Raw genomic sequence first — 16,519 nt, 5'->3', positions numbered from 1 at the left:
CACATCACCTCCACTCCCTAAAATTTTACCATTCTCTCTAAAGGAAAGATTTCCAGAGAGGTTATCAGCATCACTTTCATATTGGGGTAAAAAAAAAGGAAAAAGAAATGTTAGACTACTAAAAAAAATATTGCTGTGGGATGGTCTGTATGTCAAATGTGTTGCTGATTGGTCAATAAATAAATCACTGATTGGCCAGTGGCCAGGCAGGAAGTATAGGCGGGACTAACAGAGAGGAGAATTGAGAGAACAGAAAGCTGAGTGAGAGAGACACTGCCAGCTGCCGTCAGAACAAGGAAGATGTAAAGTACCGGTAAGCCACAAGCCACGTGGCAAGGTATAGATTTATAGAAATGGATTAATTTAAGCTGTAAGAACAGTTAGCAAGAAGCCTGCCACGGCCATACAGTTTGTAACTAATATAAGTCTCTGTGTTTATTTGTTCGGGTCTGAGCGGCTGTGGGTCTGGCAGGTGAGAGAGATTTGTCCTGAGGTGGGCCAGGCAGGAAAACTCTAGCTACAAAATATATCCATTTTGTACAGAGATTTACTATTTATACACAAAAAGAAATTCTCCTAAGTTTCAATTTGAGTGTTGTAGATGCCTTCAGTCAACAACTTTTTGGTTTATTGTTTGTTTTGATTCAGGGGCTCACTATAGAGCTCAAGGCTGGCTTCAACCTCATTTTATAGCCCAGACATGAAATATACTCAACAATATTCTTGTAAAACAAATCAATCCAGTGTTCAGTCCCTAACAGCATTTTGATATTTACTTACTCATATTTTCATTGGATACTGGATACTTTACAATCACAATATTAATGGCAGTCAATCTTTCTGTGTTACTTATAAATTACCAAGACTTCCAAGTTGGTATAAACTTGTAGGAGTGATTCCATAAGGACAGGTTTACCCAAGACTTGTCACTCACTGACAGCTGCTTGGAATTTTGAGTTTCATGTCGGTGTACTGCCTTCCATTTGCATATCTCAAATTACATACCAGTAAATCTGCTACATTACCCTGGACTTGGCCTTGATATAAACAGTAATGTATCTGTCTCCTAAGTGTAGCTAGAGTTTTCCTGCCTTGCCCACAGTCAGGACAAATCTCTGTCACCCGCCAGTCCCACAGCCTCTCAGACCCAACCAAGTAAACACAGAGACTTATATTGGTTACAAACTGTATGGCTGTGGCAGGCTTCTTGATAACTGTTCTTACAGCTTAAATTAATCCATTTCTATAAATCTATACCTTGCCACGTGGCTCGTGGCTTAACGGCATCTTCACATGCTGCTTGTCATAGCGGTGGCTGGCAGTGTCTCTCTCAGCCTTCCGCTTCCCAGAATTCTCCTCTCTCCTTGTCCTGCCTATACTTCCTGCCTGGCCACTGGCCAATCAGTGTTTTATTTATACAGAAAGATATCCACAGCACCTAAGTCTGAAATTTCCCACCCCTCTGGGTCCAATCTGGAGACACAAACAGCACAGCAGTTTAATCAAACAAATTCAATATGAAATTATCCATCTGTAGCAAAAAGGAAACTAAAATTTATCAGAATCTCTGGGTTTGGAGGAATCCTCAAAGAAGGAAAACTAGACAAGAACGATACTTGCCTGATGAATTTAGCAACTGCTGTACTATGCCAAAGAGTAGGGCATTGTGCCCTTAACAGGAAAATGTAGTTACTATCTTAAGTGCTTCTTCACCTAAGGGGAAAAAATGCAAAACAGAACATGAAAAAGTCTTGAAAGGTGATGGACGTGTTTATGGCTGAGTTTATAAGCATGATTTCAGAGGTACAAGGATGTATTCAAATTGACAAAATATATACATTACATACGGGCAGCTTTGGTACATTAATTATAGCTCTTAGAAACCACAAAATATTCTCGTTCTTCAGTCAAGGAGGAGCAAGCGCAGGACTGCCGCTGAGGGTGCTATCAATGGAGGAGTGAGGCGGAGAGAAGCCCGGACCCACAGGCGAGCCCCTGAAAGTGGAGACTGAGCGGATATAGACGGTGTCTGGCTTTCGGAAGGTCAGCGCGGTCAGTTATCGGCCTTAATTTCTGAGCAACTAGAATCCTATTTACGAAGTTGTTACAGGTGCCTGTGCACGGTAGTGCACTCCTCCCTGCCCTTCTCACAGCTGTGGAGTTTCACGCTTTGCACTGATGTCTTTGATCCTCTTGGAGCTGGTTCTTGTGCAGGGTGAGAGCTACGGTTCTAGATTCATTCTTCTTTAAGCCACTGTCTAGTTTTTCCGGAACTATTTGTTAAAGATGCTGTCTTCTCTCCAGTGTATAATTTTGAAGTATTAGTCAAAATTAAGGTGGCTGTAACAGCACACGCTTAGAGCTGGGTCTTCTGTTATGTCTCATTGATCTACATTTCTGTTTTTCTGCCAGTACCATGGTTTGTGGGTTTGGTTTTTTTGTTTGTTTGTTTTTTGTTCAAGTATAACTTGTGATCAGGTATGATAATGCCTTATTCTTTTTGATTCAGATCATTTTGGCTGTCTTTATCATCCCATATGATTTTTAAAGATATTTTTCTACTTTCATGGAATCAAAAAGCTTTTGTTTATAAAAAGATACAGTCATTAGAATGAAGAGAAAGCCTATAGAATGGGAGAAAAGTCATGGCAAACTATACATCCAACAGAGGATTAATATCCAGAATGTACAAAGAACTCAAAGACCAATGTATCAAGAAAAATAAAGAAATTCAATCCAAAAGAACAGGCTTTTAATATGACCATAAGTTTCACAAAAAATAAGTACAAGTGCCATATAAACATTTTTAAAGTGTAAAAATCATTGGTCATCAGGGAAATCAAACTAAAATTACTTTGAGATTGCCTCTCATCTCAGTCTTAATGACTGAACTGTGGTGATATACTGTGTGCCCTAGTAAAGTTTGCCTTGAGGACCAGAGGACAGAGCCAGACACTAGATTGGACATAGAGGTCAGGCAGTGGTGGCATACACCTTTAATCCTATCACTCGAGAAGCAGAGATCTGTCTGGATCTCTGCGAGTTCAAGACCACATTGGAAAAAGAGCCAGTGGTGGTACTGGTACACACCTTTAATCCCAGTACTGGGGAGCATACACTCCTTTAATCCCAGGAAGTGATATCTGGGTAGAGAAAGGTATATAAGGCATGAGGAAACAGGAATTTACTCTCTTGAGGCTGAGGATTTTGTAGAATTAAGCTGGTGGATGGCTGTTCTGCTTCTCTGATCTTTCAGCTTTCACCCCAATATCTGGCTCTGGGTTTTCTATTAATAAGACCTTTTAAGATTCCTGTTACACTGTTCATAATAAAAAAAATCAACTGACAACAATAACTGGAGTGAATGTGGAGAAAGAGGAAGCCTTGTTCACTGTTGGCAGGAGTATAAGCCAGTACAGTCTTTATAGAGAGATTGTTGTGGGTGTGGAGGTTTTCAGAAGTAAATTATACTATAACACAGCTATACCACTCCTGGGCATATATCCAAAGGACTCTACATCCTATTGATACATACTTGCTCAACCCTTTAGAGTTGTGTGTTTAACTTAGGGTACCTAGAACCACCTGGAAATTAGAAAGAGATTATCATACAACCAATGCCCTAAGGGAAGGAAAGTTGAGGTGGGGAACTCTTGGGCTATTTAGGTAAGGATAGTGTGGATGACTTGGGAACATATGGCGACACTTTATTAATAAAATCACCTGCCAACCCTATGAGATTTATCTCACGTAATTCAAAGCACATTATATTTCAGTTATTTAATTTCAATACTCTATTAATTAATGATCACAATTACATAAAGGAGTCTATACTTCTTAGTGAATAATTTATTTTATTCAGAAACTGGCATTTTTTTCACATTCATATATTCCAACTGGACATTTCTTCTGTGCCTCTGAAGACAGCTGCAGCACAGGCTCAAAGAGATGATTGTGGGGTTTACACTTCAAAACCCAGTAAAATCAAATACATCTTCCATGATGTGCTGAAAGTATTCAGGCTATACCAGGAGTAAACACGTATTGTGAGATGTTCTCAGGTATCAGCACACAGCTGTCAGTCATTCCTTGAGCTCACAGTGAATAGATGGAGGTTCCAGTTGGACTTTCTCTTGCAGTACTTATTCCCAAGGTGAAGGAAGAATTGCCGTGGAGACTAGCAGCAAGAAGAGTGGCATTTTCTGTAGCAAAGAGGTCTGTAGCTACAGCAGCCAGAGCTGTATCCACAACCATACCTGGAACCATATCCACAGCCATACCGGGAACCATATCCACAGCCAGAGCCATATCCACAGCCATACCCGGAACCATATCCACAGCCAGAGCCATATCCACAGCCATACCTGGAACCATATCCACAGCCAGAGCCGTATCCACAGCTGTACCTGGAGCCATATCCACATCCAGAGCCATATCCACATCCATAACCTGAGCCAAATCCACAGCCATAACTGGAACCATATCCACAACCATAGCCTGAGCCATACCCGCAGCCATAGCCTGAGCCATATCCACAGCCATAGCCAGAGCCACAGCCAGAGCTGTAGCCACAGCCTCCACAGGAGTTTCTGGAATAGTTGCAACACATGTTGTTGAGAGATTTAAGTTTCAGTTGAGAGGTCAGATATTTCTGAAGTGAAGCTACCATCCAGTCTCTTCAGACCTTTATATACTTACAGGATTGGATGGCTCATGCCATCACATGGGCTCCTCTCTCTTTTTACAGCCATGTTCCTGAAGTGAACTCATCCCCTGAACAATCATGTTAGGAATTCACAATTTACTTCTCAGGAACTCACACAAACATTTAAAGAAATAGATATATTTTCTGAACACTCAAACTTATGCATCATAATCTATTCTCCACAAAGTCATTTTACGACCATGACATAACAGAAAACATCACCAGCGTATGTGGAACCTGTGAAGATGTGTTTTTCATTATATTATTGAAGTCCTTGTTATCACATGCTGTATACTTAGAGTTAAGATCATCACCAACAGTAACAGCTGAGCTTCACTCTGTGCCTTGTTCTCCTTTCCTTGTGATTCATTCTCCCCATCAACAAATCTCTAAATTCCTTTTCATGGATTCTGGACAAAGAAGTATATTTTAACTTGCTACAACCACTTTTTAAGCTTCCTCCTTCCCTCTTATGGAAGTCTCATCTGTCTGTCCTTCTGTAGGTGGGTTATGTATTTCTCTGTCTTTCTCTTTCAAAACATGTTATTAAATTCCTATGCATCAGCCTCTTCGTATATTTATCTCATGCAATTTAAAGGTGAATGGATCCAAAAGTTTCCATGTGGAGAGTTGAAAATGTTTTGGTTCAGTAAGTTACTTGTTCAGTTTTTAGACAAATTGGGTGGAAAAAAATTTTAAGCAGGTCAATTTTTGTGAGATTACTCAATCTACACTTAGATTTGGTCAGTGTTTCCATGCTTCCTTATACACTGTGATTAATATATAAGAATTATTCTGGATGAGTGGAGTGCATATGTAAATGACATCTCAATCAAATGGTATGGAAATATAACTAGAAGCAGAATGACTTAGTGTCTTGTTGCCTGGAGTGGTTATTATAGCAAATAACCATGCTGTGTGCTTCAAGGCATCTATAAAAGATGGTTTTGGCCAAGGGGGCAGAAGCATGTTTATTAAGTATGCATATGATCTAGTCTCCATAAATGGGCATAACTTATAGGAGATCTCTACTCTTATCTAAAAACCATGTGCTTAAAATTATCTTTTTCTCCCACTATTTCTATAGTGATGGGTTTCCACAAATTACTTCTCTCTCATTCTTAGCAATCTTGAACATTCCCGTGTTGGCCGTCACTGGAGGATCTTCACCTTGAACCTTTTGCACTCTTTTGCACACTGTAAATGTGTACCACGCCTGTCTCAGCTGCCATATGCACACAATCAGGCTTCAGTATAAAAATCTTTGAATTATTCTAAGTCTGGTCAGTAGTTGTAAGCCACATATGAGACAATAACAGACGATTCAACACAAAATCATTATTCCATGAAAGATAAGAATTTAAATGTGCCAGGCGGTGGTGGCACACGCCTTTAATCCCATCACTCGGAAGGCAGAGCCAGGCAGATCTCTGTGAGTTCGAGGCCAGCCTGGTCTACAGAGGGAGTTCCAGGAAAGGCACAAAGCTACACAGAGAAACCCTGTCTCAAAAAACCAAAAAAAAAAAAAAAAGAATTTAAATGTATTATGAATATGGTCATCTAAGAAAGTCTAGCAAATGCTTACAGGATGAAACTTTATGAAAGGCATCATTCCCATTTAACAAATGGACTGAAATCTGTGCTACAGTCCACAATAGTATACTTGGCACTTTGAAATCCATGAGAAGCAGCTATCATGTTAAATATTCCTGTCATGATTTTTAAAAAAGCAGAATAAGGAAATTTGACAGGGATTAATGTGTTTGATTAATTGCACATGACAGACTTGCATGTGCAAGCATAGCTCTAAAGTCAGGAATTTATATGCATTACATTCACACACTTTATATGAGTGATGTCTCAATAAGGCTGATGAACAAATACGCAAACAAACATGCCTTGCTGTGCAGTCATTAGAAAAGTGAGACTAACCTCCCAGGAACATAGTGACGATTAGCAGTGCGTTTTGGAAACAGGCATGGGATCATAAAAGGCTTCATAAGTGACAGCCTATGATGAAGGAAGAGAGGACAAATGATACTGTCATCTGGTTCCAAGTATATGGCTAGGGGACTACCCATATAACAAAAGCAAAAACAGAAGACATGGTGGTACAAAGGCCTAACCCAGTAAGGGGGAACTGGAGAGAGGGGGATCCCTGAAGCTCACAAGTCTAACCCCAGGCCAGTGAGATGACCCTATCCCCCAAAAAGGGAATGTCACTAAAAGCTGTCTTCTCCTTTCTACATGTAGCCAACATATGTGCACATGTTATACACACGGCGGGGGGAGATAATGAATAATACAGCCCCTTTCCTTCTGTTCTGATGTCTTACTTTTCTTTTCTTAGGCCATACAACTCAGTCACCTGTTACATTACTATAGTGAACAGACATGGCAGGAATGGGCATCCTTTAGGAAGGGCTTCAGATTTTCCCTATTGAGTATAATGTTAGCATCAGACACGGTATGTACACTTTAACGTGTTCAGGTAAACTGATTACAGATCAAAATAGTTGAGGGTTTTTTATTGTAGACTGTGACAAGTATTTCTAATTGTCTTTTCTACATCTGGTACTATTATTACGTAAGTTTTGTCTTTCATTGTGTTAATATGGTGTGTCCTATTGTTTATTCAAGTGTAGCAAACCATCCTTCCATAACAGGACAAATTCCACTTGTTCATGGGAAATGATTCTCATGATGCCTTATGGATTTTGGTTTGCTAACTGTAGAAGATTTCCACATCTGTGTGCATCAAAAATGCTAGCCTCTTATCTTGTTTGCTTACCATACTTTATCTTCCTTTGGTTATAAAAACAAAAAACAACAACAAAACCACTGGACTCATTAAACAAATAACAAATATGGCAGTGTCCCCTACTCTTCAATTCTCTGGAAATGTTATAAATGATTTTACTTTATACCTTTAAATATTTGATAAGGAAAAGTGACAGTTGAGTGATCAGCCCTAAATGAGACATCTGTATCACTCCTCTTAAATGCCCAGGAAGCATAATCACAAAAGAGGGTTAGAAAATATTATAGGTTCCAGAGAATGGAAAGGGTCACTACAAATACTGTCTTCTGCATATATCCTATTGTGCCTGATTAATATATCTTGCCTGCTCCGATTTTGGGATATACTAATGGTAATTATTATATATTTCTATTAACGAATCCCCGTATCATAATATGTAACATTCTTCATTCTGTTTTATACTTCTGTCTATTTCTCATAATCTCTTCTCACTTGCTATTGTTTGTAACTTACATAAATTTACTTTTAATAGATTATGTTGTTAATTGTGAAGTGAGTTTCTGTTGGGCAGCAAAGAGTTGAGTGTTGCCTTATTACTGAGTTAAGCATTGAGTGTTAGTGATTAGATAATGCTAATCATTTTGATCGAAACTATGGCTTTGGACATACTGCTGCTATTACTTAGATTATTTAATTATTAATGGAAACCTATAAATGATGGAGGTAGGTTGTTTCAAAGTTCATCACAAATGTAGTATTATTCCTCATAAATCCACAAACAACTGGGCATCATTTTTCCTTGATTTGCTGACCACATAGTCCTTACTCTATTCTTTAGAATGTGTTTTTCATTTATTCTTCTCTTACAGAATCTAGAAGTCGTTGAGAAGGATTAATTAACTGAGCATGCATTATCAGTGTGAAAAGTTACTCAGTCTAACAACAAGTAGAGATCCCAACACTTGAATAACTTCATGACAAGATCTGAAGGGAAGCTCTTCTGTTTTTATACCCCTCTAAATATTTCAGAAACTTCTCATGTTGTGAAAAGTATTTTGCATTAAATTCTAACAGTTAATGTAATTCTTTTCAGTGGTAATTAATTCCACATCATACACAAAAAGTAAGATTTTAATATGCATAAATATACAAATTATTCATAATATAAATAATATGCATAGAATGAAGAGAGATTAATATGCAGTTAGAGACAAATGTGAAAACATACTAGTAACACAGAGTCATCACGTAAAAGAGAAATGGTCAGTCAATTAAAATGATTTGCTGACTAGCAGATGATACAGAGAAAACCTTCTCAACATAGATAGATATGAAACTGAAATTAAATATAAAAAGGAAGCTTCTCAGAGATTAATGATCCAAATGTGAAACATAAATATTTTAACATATGAGTAAAATGTAGAATTTTTTTGGCTTTTTTATGTGTTTTCATAAAATATTTTTATCTTTTCCTCTCCTCTAACTTCTCCAAGAATCATTCCCACCTCTCTACCCACACAACCTTTTCCTCTCTTTTCTTTAAAAGAAAAGAAACACAAAAAAATTCCAGCAAACCAGATACTAAAATATACAAGCAAAATACCAACCCCCCCAAAAAAGCAAGACAAAAATAAAATAAATTCACTTTGTGTTGGTGAAATACTTCTGGGTATTGGCCCTATTCTGAAGTGTAGATAATACATACAGTGAGACTCCATTGGAGAAAACTAATTTTTCCTTTGCTGATGGGTGTCTATTTTAGATAGCTTCTTGGTTAAGAACAGGATCTTGTGTCCCCTTCCTTTTCTCAGAACTGGAATCACATCTGGTTTGAACCAGTACAGGCCTTGTGCATGCTGCCACAGTCTCTGCTGGTTCATATGTGCATCAGTCCTATGGAGTCTGGAAGACATGGTTTCCTTGGAGTCATCCATCACCTCTGGCTTTTATGATCTTTGTGCCTCCTTTTCCACATGGGTCCATGAGCCTTGAGGGGATACAGACCTCCCATTTAGGGCTGAATGTTTCAAAGTCTTTCACTATCTGAACATTTCTAGCAGTTCTGTAGTAAGAGCAAAAGAGGGTAGATTTTTATGACTCTTTATGATTATGGAATGGCAAATTTCTGTGTCTGTGACACGTGGAGAACCATGAAGCAAATAGGAATAACAAATATAGGTAAATACAAGACATAATTGTCTTTATCATAAACCCCTCCTATTTACAAATGTCTATGCCCAAATGGGCACATGGTAGCAAAGATGAATCTTTCAAGACAAAGCATGCATAATGATAAAAAAGATTTTTTCAAAGATAACCAATATGCTTTCATCACCTGAAATGCACAGAGGAGATTAAAATGTCCCTTACCCACTAGCACTAATATATTTTGCATTGTTCAATATTTATATACATGAAATAAGATGTCATACAAATGGGATTCATATATAGACAGAGAACTCATTGCATTCCAAATAATCCTAGCCCACATAGTGTGAAGCCAATGTTTTTCTTTGTTGCTAATATTTTTCTGCACAACATAGATTTTTGCAGTGTAGAGTTTTCCAGTGGGCAACAAACAAACCCTTTCACATTTGGAGGCTTCCAGGTTTCATACTTGCATAGTAGGTATATGCAACTTATAGAATGATCATTTCTCTGGGGACTTTCTGACGGGTGTTGAAATGTGATAGAATAAATTGTAAGACGGTTGTGAATGGCTGATGGGGAAAAGACCAGAAATCAAAACAAAACTGCAAAAAAACAGTGACATTTGAAAGGGCACAAAAAGCCCGTGGGAACAATAATCTAATGGGAAAGGGGTGGTTTATTCAGCTCACTCTTCTACCCTGTATGTGACACAAGTGTGTGCCTGCACAATTGGAATTCCCATCAGTCACCTGTCCACTACTTAAACTTTTGTTCACTTAGATCTTTGTTCTTCTCCCCAGAACCCCAAATCTATTAGATTTCAGAACACGCTGGGTGGCTGACATGGTAGCTGCTCACAGACCTCCTCTGCTCAGCCGCCTTTAACTATGAGTGACCACAAGAGCATGCATTAAGCAAACAGAGATGAGCAGAAAGGAGGCAGTTCCTTTCCCAAAAATGTAAACCAAGGTTCTCAGTAAGCTTTGATTGCCTTCACCATCCACCATCCTTATTTTCATGCCTAGATCACGAGCAAAATGCAGGTCACATTCATCACCCTCTTTGAAACATGAACATAAAAGTAATATAGCAACAGCAGGAAGAAAGATACTAGTCCTTTCCAATGATGTGGGTTCTGGCATATTTTATGCACTCTAAGACTTCTTATTTCACATATTTCAAAAATGTTAGTTTTCAATTAATAGTTTTCAAGTATATAATAATTAAAGATAATGCTGACAGAATTCATGGCAAATAAATTATTTTATTCAGAAATTGGCATTTCCCCCACATTTGTATATTCCAATTGTACATTTCTTCCATGCTTGTGAAGACAGCTGCATCACTGGCTGAAAAAGATAGTTATAGTCCAAAACCCAGGAAAATAAAATCCATCTTGGTGATGAGCCAGACTCTTCAGTTTATATCAGGAGCAACCGCGTGTTGTGAGATGTTTTCAGCTGCCCAGCACACAGTTCTCAGTCATTCCTTGGGCTTGCAGGGGATGGATGGTAATTCTAGTTCAGCTTGCTCTTACATTGCTCATTCCCAGAGTGAAGAAGGAATTGTGGTTGGAACTAGCAGCATGAAGAACGGCATTTTCTGTAGCTGCAGCAGCCAGAGCCATATCCATAGCCAAACCTGGAACCATAACCACACCCAGAGCCATATCCACAGCCATAGCCAGAGCCGTATCCACAGCCATAGCCAGAGCCATAGCCACAGCCATATCTGGAACCAGACCCACAACTAGAGCCATATCCACAGCCATACCTAGAACCATATCCACACCCATAGCCAGAGCCGTATCCACAGCCATAGCCTGAGCCATAGCCACAGCCATAGCCAGAGCCATATCCACAGCCATAGCCAGAGCCGTATCCACAGCCATAGCCTGAGCCATAGCCACAGCCATAGCCATATCTTGATCCATATCCACAGCCAGAGCTGTATCCACAGCCTCCACAGGAGTTTCCGTAGTAGTTGCAGCACATGGTGTTGAGAGGTGAGGTTTCAGTTGAGAAGCAGAGGGATGTTTCTGAAGTGTGAATGTCATCCAGTTTCCCCAGACTTTTATACCCTACAGATTGATGGCTCATGCCTCACATGGGCTCTGCTCTCTCATTTTACAACCATGTTTCCAGAATGAATTCATTCTCTGGAAGTTTTGTTAGGAATTCACAATTTACTTACTACTACCATAGGAACTCAAACAAGCATGCAAATAATAATAATAATACATTTTCTGAACAGCAAAGCTTAGGAAACTATAACTTATTCTCTATAAAGTCAATTCATGACCATGACACAACATAACACATCACCAAATATGTGTGACCAATTAGCATGTGTTTGTGATTGTGTTTTTCAAGGTCTTTGGAAATATCAACTGTATAACCTCATTAATGGTAAGAAGTGTCATTAACTATCACCATTAACTGCTGTTGAGGAAGAATCATTGCACCAACTTAGTTTTCATCATGCAAATCAGTCCAAATTACCTTTCATAGAGTTTTGACAAAGACTTGAGTTTTGAACCTACATCTACAGCTGTAAGTTCCCTTCTGAAGGAAGACTTACTAACTCCATCATTCCCTGAATGAACTTTTTCTATTAAGTTCCTCATGCATCAGTTACAAAATGAGACTTGGTCTTATCATCCACTGACAAATATTTCCAAGGGTTACCACCTAAAAGTTTGAAAATGTCTTAGCTCAATTTTTTTATTGTTGTGCTTCACTTAAATCAAATTCTTAAACATTAGTCAATCTTGGCAATTACTCAAAGTACACTCATACTAATTCAGTATATAAATAAATATAATTACTTTTCTCTAAAATATAAGTAGCCAACAGAGACTACTTCCATATGGGTGGAGTAGATGGGTAAATGAAAGATGTTGATTAAAGGGTGTGTTCTAAGAGACTAAGTATGTAAGGGACACAGCTCAACACAATAAAACCAATTTACAGCAATCCCACAGAGAAACTCAAAGCATTCCCACTAAAACCAGGAACAAGACAGTGATGTCTATACCTGGTCAATATAATACTGGAAGTCTTAGCTACAGCAATAAGACAATTGAAAAAGGCCAAATAGGGACTAATAAAAAAGGAAGAAGTTAAATTATCCTCATTTGCAGATGATATGATTTTATACATATGGAACTCCAAAGACCTCACTAGAAAATTTCTACAGCTGACAAATTGTTTCAGCAAAGCATCAGGATATGAAATTGACAAACAAAAGTCAATAGTCTTTCTATAAACAAACGACAAACATACTGAGAAAGAACTCAGACAAACAGCACTTTTCACAATTTATCAGTAACTATCAAAGCAAGTGAAAGAACTGTATAGTAAAGACTTAAGACATTTAAAAAGAAATGGAAGAAGACAACAGAGCATGGATAAACTTCCCATGCTCATGGATCAGTGGGATAAATACTGGAGTTCTAAGTACAAGAAGCATTATTTAGAGCCCTATTGCACAGCACATGCTGACCATGGTAAATAACCATGAATCATATTTACAGACACTTCTGGAAGAACTGATTTCAAGTGTTTTCAGATTAAATACTAATATATATATATATATATATATATATATATATATATATATATATATATATATATATATTGAACGTTGTTCATGTGAACCTTCTGGGTTGAACCATTCCATCAAATTCCCCTGGTCCTACTCTCATTTCTCTGCTCCAAAACACCATTGCAGTAGGATATTTGATGCCACTGCTTTGATAGGTTTCTGCAGATGTGATATGTGTGGGTGGTTGACTTTCCTGGGATTCTGTTCTCATCTTTACCTTTAACTTCATGCTATCTTCATCAACTGATTCCATGATAAGGGTTTCTACTGAATGTTTCTTATGAGTATTCTTTAAATGTTTCTGCCCTGGGAGTCATGCTAGGCTGGGATCAGTATGCACCTTTACATCTTTCATTACACAACAGGAAATTTTGTGTCTTAACACTGATTCAACTACTTTAGATGCAGAAGTGACCTGTAAGCTGAAGATCCTCTAATCAACAAGATACCAGCCATATAGAAGTTCAGTTTTAGTATTTAAAAAAAAAAAACTCCAAGACCATAAAACCCCACAACTATGATACATGTGAGACTCAATGCTGTGGATATAGCTCTGTATAAATAAAATGCTGATTGGCCAGTAGCCAGGCAGAAAGTATAGGTGGGACAAGCAGAGAAGAGAATTCTGGGAACAGGAAGGCTGAGTCAGGAGACGCTGCCAGACACCGCCATGAGTACCAACATGTAAGATACTGGTAAGCCACGAGCCATGTGGTAAGGTATAAATTTATAGAAATGGGTTAACTTAAGATACAAGAACAGTTAGCAAGAAGCCTGCCACGACCATACAGTTTATTATTAATATAAGTCTCTGTGTGTTTACTTGGTTGGGTCTGAGCAGCTGTGGGATTGGCAGGTGAGAGAGATTTGTCATGACCATAGGGCCAGGCAGGACCAGGAAAATTCTAGCTACAACTCAATTTGAAACTTTTGTTCTCTGAAAATGTTTAAGGGATCTTAAACAGGGTACTGAACCTGTTGTATAAATGTTTCAGGGAGGTATTGTAATACAGTTATCAAGATTCTATTATGAACCTAAAATTAACAACAAAAAAAAGGAGAGTAGCTATCACATTACAGGTTGCCATCACAAGCTTGTCAGAAGCTTGTCAGTTATCTCCCCCTCAAGCTGTAATTTCTTTATTACAAGTCTTTGTGTTAAAATCCCCTAAGTTTGTTCTATTTAAAAATTCACCGTTTATAATGATCAGATAAGTAGTCACAATGGACTCTGTTTACAGGGAGGATCTTTACCCATCCAATAACTTAATTGTTGGAGTATAATTAAACCCACTTCCTAAAACCAACTCTATAAGCTTAGTCAGAGCACTCTTGTGTCCATGCTGTAGAGCTCCTCAGAGAAATTGTAACAATCAGTATTTACTTTAGATGAGGATGGTGGTTGAAAGAAGGAAAGTTTTAATGAAAACATACAAATTTTCAATTAGTTATGATGGACAAACTTTAATGCCTTGCCAAAAAGAATGGTGCTTATATAAGAATGTTTCTCATCGTTGCCAAAAGGTGGGCTTTAGGGGTCTGAAAAGATGGCTCAGCAGTTAATAAACCTACTGCTCTTACAGAGAACCTGAATTTAACTCCTAGCACTCATATATGGTGGCTCACAACCATCTGCATAACTCTAGCTCCAGGGGATCAGACCCTCTTCTAGCCTTGATGAGCACTGCAAATACCATGAGCACACTTGCAAATGTGCATACACACACACACACACACACACACACACACACACACGCCTCAAATAAAATAATTTTAAAGTAGGTTTTAAATTATTTTTCACCACTGAAATAAATATGTGAGTTCACAAATGTCAAGTCATAAGATCCTGTCATTGCACACCATTTCTCAATCCTCTTTTGTGTCCTCTTCAAAATAATATCCACCAAATATATTTACCCACAATAATTTTGCATATTCTTGTATTAAAAATCAAACAAAAACATGAAACTCTTGGAATTAATGAATGTGTTGGTACTTTGGTTGTCATGATGAATCTGTGGATGTAGTCATTTATCCAAACCTCCAAAATTAAATCTGTTAAATAAGTGTGATTCTGTAATGAGTCTTTCTCTGTCCTGCCAGCCAGCTTCCAAATAATAACATGGAGACTTATTTATTATGAAAGCCTGGCCTTAGCCTAGCCTTTTCCCACTAGCTCTTATAATTTAAATTAACCCATTTATATTAATCTATGTTTCGCCTCCTGGCTTTTTACATTCCTTTCATTCTGTGTGTCCAACTCTCTCCATGTCTCATTGGTGTGTGACATGCACCTAGATTCATCTCCTACTTCCTTTCTCTCTGCCGAAGTCCTACCTATACCTCCTGCCTACCTATTGGCCATTCAGCTTTTTATCAAACCGATCACAGTAATATGTCCTCACACTGTGTACAAATATCTCACAACATGATTCTTTATATCAATTATACTTTCATAAGCCTGGCAAGTTAATAACCCAACAAATACACAAAAAATACCTTTTTATACAGTTACTGAAGAAGAAAGACCTTCCTCTACAGCACAGATGGTGAGTGAGTGATCATCAGATAGTGCTGTCTCTGCCTGGAGGGCTGGGAAAGTGGATCACAGAAAGACTAAGTGGAGAGAAGGGATAGAAGACAGAGGGCATGTAGATTCTTGGGTGGGCAATAACCAACTTGTAGTATTCCATACATGACTACTCTCTGTAGTAGTTTAAGTATCAGTAGTGGAGATAGATAAGATTGCTCTCAGGCAATAGGTCCAGAACATAAAGGAAAAACTATAACAATTTTTAATTTGCTGCGTCAGTTTCAAATACACCCCTTGATACATGAACTTTGAGCATTTATCTTTTTTTGTTTTGTTTTGTTTTGTTGTTGTTGCTGCTGTTTGTTTTTGTTTTTCGAGACAGGGTTTCTCTGTGTAGCTTTGCGCCTTTCCTGGAACTCACTCTGTAGCCCAGGCTGGCCTCGAACTCACAGAGATCTGCCTGCCTCTGCCTTTCTAGTGCTGGGATTAAAGGCTTGTGCCACCACCACCCGGCAAGCATTTATCTTTAATTATGAATGCAGGCTTAAGCTTTCTCAAGAGAGGTTACATACACACACTGAAGGAAGTATTGATATTCCTTCAATAATATAGAGATAACGAAGGGAAGAAGATATTGTTGGACAAGTATGTATGAGGAAATCTTTGGGAGTCTGAGATTCAGAAAGTTCTACCTCTTGGGTCTGTTGTGACTGCTGTATCTGGAGTTTCTCCTTAGCAAAAGGCACACAACAATATGTATGTA

General features: G+C 38.3%; 1 protein-coding gene across 1 annotated transcript; it reads right to left on the bottom strand.

Moving 5' to 3' along the window:
- Positions 1 to 4,177: 4,177 nt before the first annotated feature.
- On the bottom strand, positions 4,178 to 11,611 carry LOC131922852 (keratin-associated protein 21-1-like). Its single transcript, XM_059277699.1, has 2 exons — positions 11,277 to 11,611; positions 4,178 to 4,238 (listed from the first exon to the last, which is right to left on the bottom strand). Exons 1-2 carry the CDS (start codon positions 11,609 to 11,611, stop codon positions 4,178 to 4,180), a joined length of 396 nt encoding a protein of 131 aa, XP_059133682.1.
- Positions 11,612 to 16,519: the final 4,908 nt, after the last annotated feature.

Source organism: Peromyscus eremicus, chromosome 12 (assembly GCF_949786415.1).
Source record: "Peromyscus eremicus chromosome 12, PerEre_H2_v1, whole genome shotgun sequence".
Lineage (NCBI taxonomy): Eukaryota > Metazoa > Chordata > Mammalia > Rodentia > Cricetidae > Peromyscus > Peromyscus eremicus.
This window is presented reverse-complemented; position numbering and strand designations above follow the sequence as displayed.